The sequence below is a fragment of the Leopardus geoffroyi genome, chromosome B1, assembly GCF_018350155.1.
Source record: "Leopardus geoffroyi isolate Oge1 chromosome B1, O.geoffroyi_Oge1_pat1.0, whole genome shotgun sequence".
NCBI lineage: Eukaryota > Metazoa > Chordata > Mammalia > Carnivora > Felidae > Leopardus > Leopardus geoffroyi.
The window spans coordinates 99,114,430-99,131,455 of NC_059327.1; the positions used below are offsets into that span (position 1 = coordinate 99,114,430).

A 17,026-nucleotide genomic window follows, 5' to 3' on the forward strand; every position below is an offset into this window, starting at 1 on the left:
GACTGCCCAGTTACCAGGTAAATACCATTAAGTGATACCAGTCAATCACATGAAGCAGAAGAATCTCCCTGTGAACCCAGCCCTGTAAATGAACTACATGGACTACAAATTCATGAGATAGATAAAAATATAAATAAAACTAAGTAATTAAAATTTTAGAATGACAAGTAAAATCATTGTTTAAATCCTCATTTTAGCCATAGTTAGTTATTCAACAGTACATGGACATAATAAGGCTATGGGTTAATGTTACAGAATTTCTAGCAAAATTAAGCATTATATTCAGTTAGTCCAAAGACTAATGTTTAATGAAAAAATAATCAAAGTTTACAAAGGAAAATGTACTGACCTGATAACTGCATTTGTTGAGGCATCAGCATCTGAGGCATTTACCAATAAAACATCTGTTCCAGTGGGTGCATCTTCAGGAATTGTTGTGAAATACATTTTACTGGCAAAAGTAGGGACATTGTCATTGACGTCATCTACGATGACATTGATTGTTCCAGTTCCAGTCAGGGCAGGGGATCCTAGAAGGAGAAGAAAATCAAGTTTTTAATGTTTATAAATAACAAAGATAACAGCAAATTTAACATTAATTAGTTACAGATAACACTACCGGAGACAATTTAGAAAACATCTCAAAGTGAAATTTCTAAATGCTACAAGTGATTGAGTGCTTTTTGACTTTGTTACAAGACAAGTATTTTCATTTATAAACTGGTATTTCAAATCTTTTCTGATGATATTGAACAAAAAGAGTATGTCAACCTCTTATTCTATTTGAAAGGTGCTGATTCGGCAATGAAAAACACAACAATATCATTTAAACACCACAAAAGAGGCACTGCTGGTTTCTCTGAAATTGCATTAAAATAGCTCACTCCAAATTTGGAGAATACCCATGGGCATTGAATATCTGGCCAACTGACAAAGCACGAAAACTAAATTCCTAGCTGTGACTATCAATGTTAATATCAAAAATTTGGGTTTCTGGGTCTTGAAATTCCCTATTCTCAACTAATATTTGTTTGTAAAGGAAAAAAAAAATAAAGCTTCAAGTTATATCTCAAAACCTCGATCTTCCACTTTGTGGAAATAACATTATGTGGATGAGCTGACTTGGGATTATTTTTGTTACATTTATTTAATATTTAATATAAATGTGAAACAATTATTTTTTTTATTTCTTGTTCCAGCTCTGTTATCAGCATATAATGAAAAGCCAACATTGAACAAAACCTTGGCATACACTGTCCGTACTACACAAAGTTAACAGACTCTTTGTGGTGAAGGTCAGAAGCCATATTTGGTTAGATTCTGTGGGTTGTCCCAAAACTAAAAGTCAAATCAACTGTCTTTAGATGCATGTTCAAAATCAGTTTTCAAACTTTAATCTCTCTAAATAGAAACAATAGAGATCTGTTTAACTGTGTTTATCTAAAATAAAATAAAGCCCTGAATACTCTCTTTTTCTGTTTAAGATATTGAAACTTTCCAGAAAATTATTCCCCCCTATATGAAATTTAAATTCTACTTATTTCTAGCACTCAACACTTCTTAATAAAAGCCATCCATTCATTCACTCATTCATTTCTCTGTAAAATGTCTACGATGTTCCCTTTTACTCCTCACAGAATGGTGTTGAGATTCACAACTTTCCAGTATTTTTTTTTCTAGTAATCCTGTGATTTGCTGATATTTCCTTTACTACTATTTAAACCTGTTCTATGTTCTTAGATTGTAACTATTGATGGCCTATAACCAATGAGCTTTTATGCTCAAATATATAGGAACCAAAATCAGACTAGAACAAACAGACTAGAAAATTATGGAATGCAGTGGATTTAGTGATGTTATATCTGTGCTCTATACAAGGAAGCTTGAATTCTACATGAGATGAAAATGCGTATGACCAGTTGAGCTAGGCACTGTGATGAAGCATGACTGCTCCCATAAATCTATGCAATTAAATTTAGGCTACATGGTGATAATTATTGCCAAATATATCTTTCTCAGTAAAGTATTTTATATTAAACATTCCATTTCCATTAACATATTTTTAAATTCATGACTCCCAAAGCCTTACCTTTTATTTTTTTTTAATTTTTATTTATTTTTGACAGAGAGACAGAGCATGAGTCGGGGAGGGGCAGAGAGAGAGACACAGAATCCAAAGCAGGCTCCAGGCTCTGAGCTGTCAGCGGAGTCCGACGCAGGGCTCAAACCCACAAATCGCAAGTTCATGACCTGAGCTGAAGTTGGACACTTAACTGACTGAGCCACCCAGGCACCCCAGAGTCTTACCTTTTAGATGTTTGATTTTGTATTAAAGGAAACAAGAATTAGTCTTTACTATTGCTTATATGTATAATTAACTATAAACTTACTAAAAGAGTATAATTGCCTTTTCACTAGTCACTTGATGTTAATAATGGTAAAATGATGTCACAAATATTTCATACACAAAATAGATTTGGAAGTATTACAAACACTGGAGAAGCACATCAAAATAAGACTTTAAAGATCTCACTCAACATATTAATAATGATCATATCCTTAAGTAGGCAAGTACTGGTTTAAGAAGTTTACATAGACTACATTGTGTAATCCTCATCAGTTAGTACCCCTGCTATCCCCAATATATGTTTAAATAAGCTGATAATCGGATTAAATGATTTTTCAAGGCCATAGACATAGTGAGAGAGCTGGAATTTAATCTATGGGACTTGGATGTGAAGCTGTTTGCCACTGGCAAAAAGCTCAAAGGTGTTGCTAGCGGCTGAACGTGTGCCACTCAGCGAGATGTGCTGGGACTCTGGACAAGCTCGGCCCAGAGAACAACATAAGACACAAGTTGGAGAAAAGCCCCAAGTCCATAGGTGATAGACCCTAGTTATTTGCCAGTTGGAAGTTTGTGGGGCATTTGGAGACAGCACTCCTGTCAGAGACTTTCAATTTCTCATAAGGGTCCTGTTAAAGCTAACTAAATACCTTCAAGGGTATCATTGATGATCAATATTTGGACTAAATCTCTTATGTATGTTTAATTATGTACAATTTGGTGAAATGGAAGTTAATTATCTGCATCATGTTGGTATCTCTTCCACTAGTTACATTTAAAAAAAAAAAGGTAACTAGAGGATATCTGTGTTTTCATGTGGGCAAAAGAGGATGCCATGGGAAGGACAGTGTGCACAGTAGGATGTATTGAGAGAGGGAATAACTAAATCAAGTCCCTAGAAGCAAAGGATAGGAGGATATGGAGGGCTCTTTTATATAGTTTACTGACATTGAACTCTACTCACTAAATCTCAGTTTCCTTTTCTGTAAAATGGGAATAATACGCATAGAACGTACCCCAAAGAGATACTGAGGGAAATGTAACATGCTAAGGATAGTGACTGGTATATAGTTAAAATGTATTCCTTGTTCTTGTACTTGCTTTAGACACAAGAAAAATGAAAACTACATTAGGAAGGTCCATTTTCTTAATATTAAAGATTTCAATTTTCTAGTTCTCAGGATTTTTATTCTCCAATGAAACTTTTGACTCAGCTCTATGATAATATTATTCAGGAAAATATTTTGAGTCATCCTTTCTTCTTAATGATTCCCTTGTAGTGTAACAAAACGAGACACTTAGCTCTCAAACGTTTCATAACTTTGTGGAGGACATGTTGATTGGAAATTTAAAGATAAAAAATTTGGTACTTTACAGTGAGAGTTTAAAGAAGACCTAAATATTTCTGGTATGCCCATTGCTCTCTAATCAACAATACTTAAACTTGTTAAGAAGTATCCCAGTAACTGCCAAGCAAAAGTTTTATCCTTGGTATTCTAAAGTGTCTGATGACACATATATGGAAAACCACATAAAATGATGACTAACTCATTTGGTCAGGAACATGTGATTTCTTTCTTTGTCTCTAAACTACATAAATATGGTTGCTGATGTGTTTTCTGAATTAGTAAGCAAAAAGAGAAAAACATTGTTTACCCAGGAAAATATTCAGCAAGTTCAATCTCAGTGTCTTCATACCAGAGAATACCTAATTTTCCAAAAGATTTTAAAAGCACATCAGTGACCACAAGATGGTCCCAGCTTGAGAAGTAGCCCCATAGGTGATCCCATATCCACATGGGAGCTCTTCTCAAGCAAAGGGTCCCCTTTGTTTCTCTTAGTAGCTGCCACAGCCCAGTTTATAAGCACTTAGGGTTCTTTTCCTATTTTCTTCAAGAATTGTCAGAATGAACCACAATTCTCCAGTGGCCTCCCCTTCTTGTTGCCTCAAAGGATGTGCATGCAGGTCTTATCTACTTTTTTCAATTTTATAAGGAAAACTTACAAACACATTGTTCTAAATTTCTAAGTCTTTTACTGAGATTTAATTAACCCTAAATTTGAATTCTGCTTCCAATATGTTTTACTTTTATTCTTGGGAATGGGACCTAACCGCCAAACAACCAGATCCCATCTCATCCTTGTCCACTAATAGCGTGAGCTCTGGAAGTCACTGCCTCTGAACTTTAGTCAGGAAAGTGAAATCAAAGGAGAAAAATGGAACGCCCCTGATTTCGCATAAATCTTATTTCTTCATCACTGGTCTCAGATGAAAGACACAAGTTCCCTAGTTGATGGCCCACATAAATTTTAGCACTTCCTCTTATCTGCTAATTGAATGATGAAGCCATGTTTTCATCGTTGCTTTTCTGTGTTTGGTTGTCTTTAAACTCTCCCTCTTAACTATGTGAAGAAGTGGTCTAGGATCCTTATGTTCCTGTTTCCTAACAGTTTTTGTTATGTCCCTTGTGAAGTGCGGCACAATGCCTACTGTTACTTTATCTTTAGTCCACACCTCTCTGTTGGCTCTAGGCTGACACATGAGACTATCTGTTGTCTCTGCTTGCAAGTTACCAAAAAGCCTCAATATTAGTATGCGAAAAACTGAAATATTAATTATTCTGTGTAAATGTAGCCCATATTTTTATCTATAAATTGAAATATAAATGTATATATACATATATATTTGTATATACATATTGTTGAACACTTGAGATCATGTATATATAAATACTTTTTTATATATGTATTACTCATTTAATATACAGATTCCATAAAATAGGTATTAATTTTTTTTTGATAAAGAATTTGAGACTCAAAGAATTTAAGCAATTTATTTATATTCAGCCATAGTGGAAAGAAAGAGCCAATTTGGACCTCAATGCCATTCTTATTATAGATGTTTTACTCTGTATTATTATTACTATCAATGTACTCTGTCATATCCTCTATTAAGTTATAAGCTAATAGAGAGTAGGAGTAATTTTATTTAATTCATCTTTATGTTAACCCATAATGCATACCATTAGACTTTGTTCTCATTCTGCAGTCTTTTCCTTTGATTCTTTATATGGAAATCTGGTCTAGTGACTGGCTGAAAGTTCAAAGAACAGAATACTTCTAGAAATACACATCTGGGAATACAGGCCTTAGCCTAAGGCTGGGGTCAGAGAAGAAAACTGCAGACAAAGGTCAACGTTTTGGAGGTAGTCTACTACTTAAAAAACAGAGGGTCCCAATTAATACTGAATCCCAGGAGAAGAATCAGAATACTAGGGACCAATGTTTAGTTTGAATAGGTCTGCTAATGATGAATTATATAGGCAATGGCATAATAGAGCAAGATTGTTAAATTTCATCTTGGATTGATTTATGAAAAACAGACACAATCAGAAAGAAGAGGCAGGATGTAGTGACACAGACTCCTGACAGATGACAGTGAGCCAATGAAAAGGGTTGAAGGTACAAATAAAATAAAAGGTCAAGGCCTCAGAAATTTATAATTATAGAGGCCAGGAGGTGCAGTGGACATTTGAATATACTTATAAGTTGGAAGATAAGAAGAACTTCAAATTTCATTTTGTATAATTTTATGTATTGTATACATTCATCTGTATACATGTATATATATACATATATATACATACATATATATATATATATATATATATATATATATATAAGTGTAAAAATAAACATGAGTAAATTGGTAGAAACCTTCTGAAATTTTTAGAGCAAATATCAAACAATGCATATGATTCTGAAAAGCATTTTTAAAAAGGTGTGAAAATAAATCACACACACAGAGACTGTTTACAACTTAATCTTCTGATAATCCATTATACTATGGTAGTTTCATGCTCTGTGTGGGTCATGTTTTATATTTTTGAATTTGGAAAATGATTAAGTAGATATTGGCTTTTAACACTGGTGGCTTAATATGCTCAAATATATCAACATAAAGTTCAAGTTAATTTAAAATGAGATTTAAAAAGAAAAAAAGTTTTAAGCAACTGCTCTATCAGAAAATACATTTTTAGTAAGTGTAATAAATGAGTCTAAATGAGTAATTAAAGTTCAAACTACAGGCAGATTACATTTTTTATGTTAACCCTTATAAATTAAACATACTTTCATGAAACATAAAAAACTATTCTGCAGAAATAAAATTTTTGCTTAACTAAAATCTGTTGCTTTGCAACAAAGCCGATTTCATTCTTGACATCAAACATTTGGTGAATAGGTCCTCTGGATGTGTGTTTGTTGTAGTAAAGTATTAGCTTCTTTTTTTTCTTTCCCAAGAAGTAAACACATTTTTCTCACAGTAAGCCGTCCACTGAAAATCTACTGAAATTTCAGCCGTTCTATATTAACATTAGACCTTGTGTGGTTAGATTTAAATTTGAATTCAGCAAATGAATAAAACAAATAAGTACGGAAACTTTCGAATACGAACAGAAACTGTGTATTTTAAAAATAACATTTATAATGTAATTTATTACTGCTAATTAGTTTTACGAATATATTTATATAAATTAGGTATATATACCCTTAGATAACACTTGATTTTTAAATTATTGTTGTAGGAATCTTTACCAAAAACACCATATTTCCTTGATAAATTCTTATACTAAATAGAAGTCATAAGTAAAAAAGGGAAACTATTTAATAATGTTATGAAAATGACACTGAAAAGTCACACAACCATATGAATGTACTTAATGCTACTGAATTGTGCACTTAAAATAATTAAAATGGTAATTATGTTTTATATATATATATATATAGCCACAATTTAAAATTTTTATAAAGTAATATATAATGTTAACAAAATATTTTATCCCGCACAAAAAGCAGGTCTTGAGGAATTACTTTTTAGAGGACTTTAAAAGAAAATCCTCAATAAATGCTGAAACTCTGAAACATTAAAGGCTACCTCAAATGCTAAACACAACTTGCCTCCTGCCTACTTAGTGAAAATATCTAATTATATATTTATGAAATAATGATCAAAACACACTACAAAATGATTATGCTTTATCAGGATAAAATGGAAAGACTTTTTGAAAAGGTAAAAAAAAATTCTCACAGTGAGGTCAGTTTTTACGACATTTAATGTTTATCTTTTAAGTCATATAAATATTTTCCTTAATATTGCAAATAGTTTGTATCCATTTCAAAGTTGGGTCCTTTGTCCACTCGTATTTATAGCTTACATGAATAAATAAAATCTACACTGAAATTATTTTATTAAATTTTAATTCTATGCAACATAATGACAATTCTAGCTTTTACTTAACAATTTTAGAAGCTAAATCATTTGTTTTTGTATTTGTATCTAGTGAATATACAAATGAAATTCTATGTAGGAAGAATTTTTCCTACTAAAGAGTAGCCGGTTTTTAAAAAATGCATTTAAATAAATAATTTATAATAATATAATGTCACTAACATACATGGTACAAAGTCTTACTAGAAATAAGAGGAAGTAAAACAATTGTTAGTTATCAACTTTGGAAATAAAATTCTCATCCTAGGACAAGTATTTTGTTAAAGTAAGCATATTTGGCCCAAGATGGCCTCATTCATATTAAGCGTCACATCAGCAAACCAGAACTTAACTAAGTGTGCTCAGTTCTCCAGAAACAGAGGCCTAGGTCAACCAACCAGTACTTGCTTCTTCAGCACAAATTACCTTAGCTCACTCCAAGTCTTCCTTATGCCTATAAGGAAAGTAACCTTGCTTTAACCAATCAGCAAATGCCCTGTATAATGTCCTCGCTCTTCCCGTTGAAGTACTAACCAGGCCAGACCCTGCTTAGCTTCTGAGATAAGACAAGATCAGGTGTGTTCAGAGCTGTAGAGGGCTTATCTGGTCTACACAAATCTCTTGCCTTGTACAGCTCTGTGAAGGTTCTTTCTGTCTACTAGCTTGGATGCTGATTCATGAATTGCTGAACAAAAGCCTATGAGATCAGTAACTTGTGGAAAAAATTTCTTTCAGCAACTCTGATGGAAATAACCAAGACTGCCGTAGATGCAAATATACAACAAGTTAAATACAATTAACTTTTTTGTAATTGAAGATAATCCTGGCTCTATCTGACTTACGGAACCACTGGTGCCTTGTGGAAAGCTTTCAAGCAATTTTCATTATTAAGAATGTTCATCATAACACACAAGGCAAGCTCTTCTTCAGCATTTTCCCACAAATAATGCTGACAAAATGCCATCTTTCTGGAACATTTAAAAAACAACCATCTTCCGATGTAAAATGTCATATTCCACATTTCTGACCTCTCTTTTGATTATAGAGCCATTTGTAATGCAATGACTGTCTCAGCTTAAACAATATGACAGATAGCATTCATTCAAATGTCATCATATCTTCACCAAGAAAATAAAGCATAGTTATTAGCCCTTTTAGCTTTTAGAATCAACTTTTGCAAAAGCATCATGTTTCCCCTCCATTAAAAAGTAATTTTCTATCCCTGCATAAGAATGAAGTTTAGGCCTTCTTTCAGTCATATGATACATGTCCTTAATTAGAAATGCTAATAACTGAACTTTTCCCCTCAGACCTATTAGTTATGCTGACACATAGATGCTTCATAACTAAATTTTTTGGTCTAATCTATACACAGAATATCTCTATATCCCTTTGCATATTAGACCAAGAACAGATAAAGAATAACGTATTTAATTTGTGAACTGATTAATTTCCCACCTCCAAATTCAATGCCAACATACACACATAGCACAACTGATTCATTGTATGTGTACATATGTGTGTATCACACATATTGTATATTAGAAAAATATCTAACACTCGTTTTACACTTTCTAAAACCCTTGGACATGCATTTCCTGATTTAAGAAGAATATCAATCCTTTGATTTCAAATTTATGAATATTCTTATTTTGCAAGCTGTTTTAATGGCTAAAAACCACTTGGTTTTTAAGGTTTTTTTTAAATATAAAAATAACATTTAATCCAAAGAAAGGAAATTCTTATAAATGTGGTCTATGCAAAACATATCACAGTAGACAAGCTAATATGTGGAAGCAGTGAGTAATGGTTTAGAAATGTTTTCCCTGACAGGGTTACCAGTTTTAAATCCCATTTTCACTGAAAAACAGCTGCATGCTAAGCCAAGTTGCTTATCTTCTCGAATGCTTAGTTTTATTTTTTTTCTTTTAATTCATAAAATTGGAATAATAGTGTCTAATTTACAGTGCCATTATGAGATTAAATGAGATGATATAGTACAAATTCTGGCACATACAAGCCCTCAGAATTCACGGAATGGAAAGTTTATGACTTTCCACGTTGTATCTACCCCGATGTCTTCTCTAAGAACTAAACTTTCATATATATCTCCCTGACATCTCCACTGGATATCTCATATCTAAAATGTACCATACCCAAAAATTAGTTCTTGATAATTTATCTTAAAATTCTTCTATCTCCCTGTCTCCAAATTTCTAAGGCAAATATTCTAGGACTCCTGTTTGATTCATCTGTTTTCCTAACTTCCCACGCCTCCTATTCGATCATCGAGTCCCACTAGCTCTATCTTCAAAACGGATAAGATATTTAGCTCGTTACGTCCACACCGTCACCTTATGCCAAATACTATTATCTCCTTCAGGGATTGCTGTCATGGTCTTTTAACCACCATCTCTATTTCTGCTCTTGCTCTTTACCACCACTACAAAGCCAGATCTCTTCTCCATGAAACCAGGTCTTTCCAAAATCTCTCGGCACTCTCTGTCCAAAACCCTAACAAGGCTTCACCTCTTTGTTTGAACAATATTAAAATTCTTTACCCTGCCCTAAAACATTTGTGTGATCTAGCTTCTGCTTCCTCCATCCTCCAAGACTGTCTTTTTTTCACCCTTGTCCAGCCATCCAGCACCTCTTGCAGTTCTCTGGGTGTGGTCAACTCCATCCTTGCCTCAGGGCTGTTTCATCTGCCAGCAACACTGTTTCCCTGGATTTCCACATTTCACTTTCTTGACTGTACTATCCTCCAGTTCCTCACTCTGTGCCACTTAACCTGCTTTATTTAACTTCATAACAACACAATATCAAGATGCTTGTTACACACTAATATAGCCTATAGAAGCAGAAGAATCTCATTGACTGTAATCAGAATTCACTTATAAGGTCTATTAAATTAGCTTCATGGGGGCGCTTGGGTGGCTCACTCAGTTAAGCATCCAACCTTGGCTCAGGTCATGATCTCGTGGTTTGTGGGTTTGAGCCTTGTGCCGGGCTCTGTGCTGACAGTTCAGAACCTGGAGACTGCTTCACATTCTGTGTCTCCCTCTCTCTCTGCCCCTTCCCCATTCATACTCTCTCTCTCTCTCTCTCTTTCTCTCTCTCTCTCTCTCTCTCTCTCTCACACACACACACACACACACACACACACACACACACAAACACAAATAAATACCTTAAAAAATTAGCTTCATGGTTTGATTTTAATAAATGCAAAATGACAGCTGGCAGGGATCATTGATAATATTCTCATCTTCTACCTGGAAATTCTAATGAATTTTTTTGTATCTTCTCCTACCTAGCAATTTAACTTGAACAATGGCAAAATTTAAGCCTATTTTCAAAAGATCAATATTGAAATTACTGATTCTAATTAATTTGGCTTCACTTAAAATATTTTGAACTTGATTCAATGTATTTGGAAAAATAAAAATAACAGTTAAATGTCTTATTCATTAGAGTACAATGAACAACATATAAGAAGAAAAGATTTATTAAAATTGCATTTTTGGAAATCTGTGTTATTCAGAGAGTCAGCAGATCCTAATTCATAAATACAGTATACATGAGCAAGAACTCAGTTGACAGTCAGAAATCCTTGATATTGTTCTTGACTCTGTCAGTCTCATTCTTCAAGCTCTGGCAAACTGCCTAATTATTCCAGGCCTCACTTTTCTTATCTCAAATATAAAGAAAATGGTCTGGTTCATCTCCAAGAAGTCCTCTGGCTATAAAATTATTATTTTAAGTCAAATTTTTCTAATTTGAAAGTGTTTCATATATATTCAAAATCCTTCCATATTACACACTGAAATACAACAAACATCCCTCTATTGTCATATCACCTTGTTTTAATGTTTTTTCACACACTAATTTAGTTCCCTGAAAGAGTAGTGGCAGACAGTAATGACTCACAGATTCTAAAATTTCTGGTGAGGGCAGAAAATAATCTTGCATTAAAAGAATGTATGTATATACATATATATATCAAACCTGAAAAAATTACTTGTATAGATGTATATCTATTGGAACGGTTTATCTAAACACCAAAATTCCCATGACAAAAGTCAAAACAAGTGAAAGTTTTCATATTACGTTTATATGAAGAGTCATAGGCCCTTATTATTAAGCCGTGTGAAGCTAAATACCATACGTGTGACATATTTCTATAGCTAAAAAGGTGCTGGGTATTTGAGTGATATGGAAGGCTCACATTTTTTGTTTTGTTTTGTTTTGGGAAGCCCATGTATTAAAGAATTGCTAAATGGTAACACTTCAAATGCACATAATTTCTTCTTATGCAGATTTTGAATTAGTGAATTAAATTAAGAAAAGGTAGGGGGCACAGCACAGAGTAGAACAAGACCTACCTAGAAACATCTAATAGATAACAGAATTGAATGAGATCCAGAAGGTTCAAGGGAAAGTCATGAGAACATAGCTCAAACAGTATTTTAAGTATCTGAAACTGAATTAAAGCCATAAAATGCTTCACTGGGTCCTTACATATGACTGCAATTTATCACATCACACTAAACACTCCAGAGCCTTAAACACTTGTGCTGTTTTTTCAAAGCAGAGGTCAATTTGAATGACCACAACCAATGTAGAAAAACTTCTGGAATTTCAGCCATGAGTCTACAAAGATTGGTGCTTTTCCTTTTGGTAAGACCTTTGAAAAATCTGCAAGTGATAAATATATAACAATAAACTAAAAGCCTGGTAAATAAAATATGAAATAACAGTTGCATATTAAAATAACAAGATGGTGATGATTGATTATCATGACTTTTTACCCATTAAATCATTTTATCATTTAACAAATGTTTAGTAAGCACCTGTTATGCCACAGGTTCTGTTCTGGGTGTTTCTGGCAATTCATTTTTTTTAAGTTTATTCATTTATTTTGAGAAAGACAGAGACAGCACAAGTGGGGGAGGAGCAGAGAGAGAATCCCAAGCAGGCTTCGCGCTGTCGGCCCAGAGCCTGACATGGGGCTCAAACTCACAAAACTATGAGATCATGACCTGAGCCAAAACCAAGAGTCAGATGCTTAACCTACTGAACCACACAGGTGCCCCTCTGCCAATTCATTTTTGCACAAGACTTAGGAAGTTTACATTCTATTGGAAGGATATCTATTGATAGAGTTTGATTACTCCACACACTCATGTATGATATTAGATTTTCAGATAATAATTGGTTTTAATACAAAATCACAACAAGGCAAAGTGATAATAAAACTGGAGAGAGGGGATTACATCAGACTGGTGGTCAGATAAGTCCTTTCTGAGAGGTGCCTGGGTGGCTCAGTCAGTTAGGTGTCTGACTTTGGCTCATGTCACAATCTCACGGTTTGTGAGTTTGAGCCCCACATTCGGCTTTGTGCTGACAGTTCAGAGCCTGGAACCTGCTTCAGATTCCGTGTCTCCCTCTCTCTCTCTACCCCTCTCCTGCATGCACTTTGTCTCTCTCTCTCTCTCTCTTTCTTTCTCTCAAAAATAAGTAAACATTAAAAAAAAAAAGAAAAAAAAGATAAGTCTTTTATGAGAAGTTGATATCTCAGCTAGATATAATGGCAGAATGACTAAAACATGAATGTGTCTGGCCTTAAAAAAAAAAGAAAAGAAAAAAGAAAAAGCCAGCTACAGGGTAGAACACTTCAGACAGAGTGAAGTACCTGAACACGGGGGCAAAGGCAGAAGGTTGGCAATTTTTAAAGGCCAAATTATCTGACATTGGCAATTTGCAATAAAAGTGACGGCAACTGAAGAAGCAAGTCACCTGATTGGTGACATTTACTGGTTTCTGTGTGTCAAATGTTTCCACACTGGCTGATGTCAACCCATCAACATGATGACACTGAATGCAGAGCTGGAGGTGACAGTGGCTGAGCCTGCCCAGTTCGGGAGGGCAGGTGCCTGATAAAGGTGGCAGTGGGTGGGGAAAGACCAAGTCAGAGAGGTGGACAGAGGCCAGGTCACTAAATGCTATGTGTCATGGTGAGAAGTTCAGGCTTTATTCTCAGAAACCACTGGAGGGTTTTTAAGCAAGCGATAGGGCATGATGATCTAATTTATAGTTTCAAAGTTCATGAGATGCTTGAAGAATGTACTTTGGGGAGAAAAGTTAGACAGTTAGGGAGCTATTATATTAGTCCTGGCTTAGACCGAGGTGTTAGTAGTGGAAATGAAGAAAGTGGAAAAATTTAGGATATTTTTCAATATCTTTTTAAGGAAAAAATCTACCTGCCAATGCAGTTGTTGAATGTGGGGATATGGAGAAAAGGGAACAAAGAAGGATAACAGCAATTGGGAAATTGTGGACAAAGAGAAATTTATGGAGGGTAGGGAGTCAAAAAATGTTATCTGGGCTTACTGAGCTTGAGATGTTCAGCAAACAAGCTGACTAATATTAAACCTAAAAGTAAATCATTCTCATATTTATTTCTGCCAGTAAGCTTTTCATGTAGAAATTGGTATATTCATTTTATCAATATGAACATGAGGGTAACTTAACCAAGGTTACGTGGCTAAGAAATGGCAGAGGTGAGATTTGAACTTCAGTTTAACTACAAAGCTATATATTTTCCTCAGGATATACTTCCATTTTGTAACTGAATTCTCTGAATTAATTTTCTAAATTATTGCTTTGGGCTCCCTGATAATTCACTGCAACTTACTACATTAAACTCATATTATTTTATTTATTGCATATATAAGACAATGGTAAGGAAGACTCTTATAAGGAAGGCTACTTGGGAAGAGAAAGCTAAATCATGTGAAGGGCATTAACTGCTTTATAGACAATGCCCCTCTTAAAAGCAACCACATAGTGATGGGTTCTCTGTAGTACCTGCATTACTGTGCCAAGCTGAAGCTTTAGCCTCCTAGGAATCGGTACTTGGTACAAACTATTTCTATTTCTAGAAAAAATAACAGGAATGCAGAATTAAGGGGAATATTTATATTTTTAATTATAAACAAAATATTATTCTGAGTTGAGTTATACTTTCAACCCATTACATTACCATTTAATAATTTAAGCCTATAGGAAAAAAATGAGGTCGAATTATCTTACTCTGTTCTGGTTTTGTTATTTAGCAATGTAACATTCAGCCCCACACACACATGATAGTGTGGTTGTAACTCATTTTAAGCAGTAGACAGGAGTAGTTAGAGAGTTTCCAGATGTGCTACTTTATACTCATGCAGTCAGTAAATAAAAATAAATGAGAGTGCAATGCTAATATTTTCTCTCCCAAAAATATTCAAAGATTTAAAGGTTTTCTGATAAAAACAAAAACAAAAACAGCTGATTCAAGTATTGCCATATTGCCAAAGTTGACCTATCTCTGGGCTGCCACAGGTAAGAATTTTTAAAAAGCAATGGGAAAGTAATTTGTGGGCTAGAATAAAACTGTCAAACTTTTTTCTTGTTTAGAATACTTTGATATTTCCTGGTCCTTAGAACATGGCAAATTTGAGAATAACATGGCATCTGGGATCTAAAGCTGCCATATTTTTCTGAGTTTTCTCATGTCACCTACCAATTTGCCTTTTAAATCAAAGAAGTGAATCTGTATTTTAAATCTTGTGTCAGAAACTTCATCGTTGGAATACAAGATTAAACGGCAGATTCTTAAGCCTGATACCTCAAACTCATGTTCTCTCACAAAAATGGTTTATTTGTGATACCCAAAGTATGCAAATTAATGGCATATAAAATCATTGTCACATATGAGTTTTAATGACTTTAAAATAATTCAGTCCAACTTCCCACACAACTTCTGATTGTTTTCTACATGATCCATATTAAGTGATCTTCAGATACCTAAGTACTTTTTGTCTAGGAGCCTCAGACACATGAGCTCATATCAGGGCAACTCAAAAAAAAAAAAAAAAAAAAAAAAAAAAACCACTCTCATCAAAATCTGTGCTTTCAGACAAAGTTTAAGAAATCCTCAGGGCGCCTGGGTAGCTCAGTTGGTTAGGTGTCCAACTTCAGCTCAGGTCATGATCTCAGTTCTGTGAGCTCAAGTACCGTATCGGGCTCTGTGTTGATAGCTCGGAGCTTGGAGCCTGCCTTGGATTCTGTGTCTCCCTCTCTCTCTGCCCCTTCCCTGCTCACGCTCCGTCTCTCTCATTGTTAAAAATAAATAAACATAAAAAAAATTTTTAAGAAATTCTCTAATTTCTAGGCTGCCAAAATGCTGAATCTCATTTACATCTCCCATCATGCTCCCTAACACCATATTTAAGGCACTAAATGACAAACTTCCAAATACCTTAATGTTACTGATAATTTGAATTTCCATAACTTATTAATAGTCCTATCTCAGTATTTGGCAGAATCAATATATACATGATCTTTCCATTTCTCATGTAGTGCCAATAATCCTTTCTAGAAATTAGAGTTATACTTCTATTATTTGTCCTGATATTAAGAATTTTAGATCCCCAATTTTCCTCAGACTCAAGGCTGATGGCATCAGTTTGACTCGCTGGAACCAGGGCTTGGTTCTTGCATAGTCTGCACATGTAGATCAATGTTTTATTGAATCTCCTCCTCGTGAAAGTTACTCCTAACAGGCTCATTCACCCACGTCTATTAGAAGAAAACACTTTTAGCTCTATCATTTCAAGGTGTTTGGCTTTTTTTTTTGTCTTTGTTTTTGTTTTTGTTTTTTTCCCCAAATGAAATGTCCCTTCCATATTGTCATTTTGATGGAGAAATAGCACTACGAGTGATGGTTAACTTTGCTGGTCAGTCCACAAACTCCTCTTTAACTGTATTTTGGTTGAACTATAGTTTTAAAAATCTGTGGTCTCCTTGAATAGTGAAACATTTACTATAAAATACATTCTTTGGAAGTTGAAAAGAAATATCTGCTACAAACTAAAAATTTCTAAAGTAGTAAAGTATAAAATGAAACTTAATGTGAACTACGATTTTTAAAAAATGTTTATGAAACCAATACATCTATACATCTTTTAATAATAATACTTATGTAGTAAGGGACAGGGCAAAGATTTCTAAGAATTTTACAGTATTTAAAGTGTATGAAGTACAATTCTTATTAAAATCATTATATACACTATGTTATAGGCATATTTAGCAATTTAACATAGGTTGTATCAATTAAACCTTATAATAAACTACTTTCTAGTTATTATTATCCCAATTGTAATGAAGAAGATACTGAAATTGAGAGAGATAGTACACCTTACCTGAATCACAAAGAAAATTATGACAGGACCAGAATTCAAACTGAGATAGATTCAAAGTAAAAGTTTTTATCATTTTATTATACAGATTAATACTAACTTTTGGTTTGCAAATAAAATAATTTTGGCAATCAATATTATTCTTTTCAAATTTGACTTTGCTTACACACT

At 34.0% G+C, this 17,026-nt stretch overlaps 1 protein-coding gene across 2 annotated transcripts in view; it reads right to left on the bottom strand.

The window, feature by feature from the left end:
• FAT4 (FAT atypical cadherin 4) overlaps positions 1–17,026 on the bottom strand; it is a 175,711-nt gene that overhangs the window by 53,932 nt on the left and 104,753 nt on the right. For both annotated transcript variants that reach the window (XM_045468084.1, XM_045468076.1), the window contains one exon: positions 350–530. In XM_045468084.1, coding sequence (XP_045324040.1) covers positions 350–530 — 181 coding nt within the window. The remainder of the gene's footprint in view (positions 1–349; positions 531–17,026) is intronic.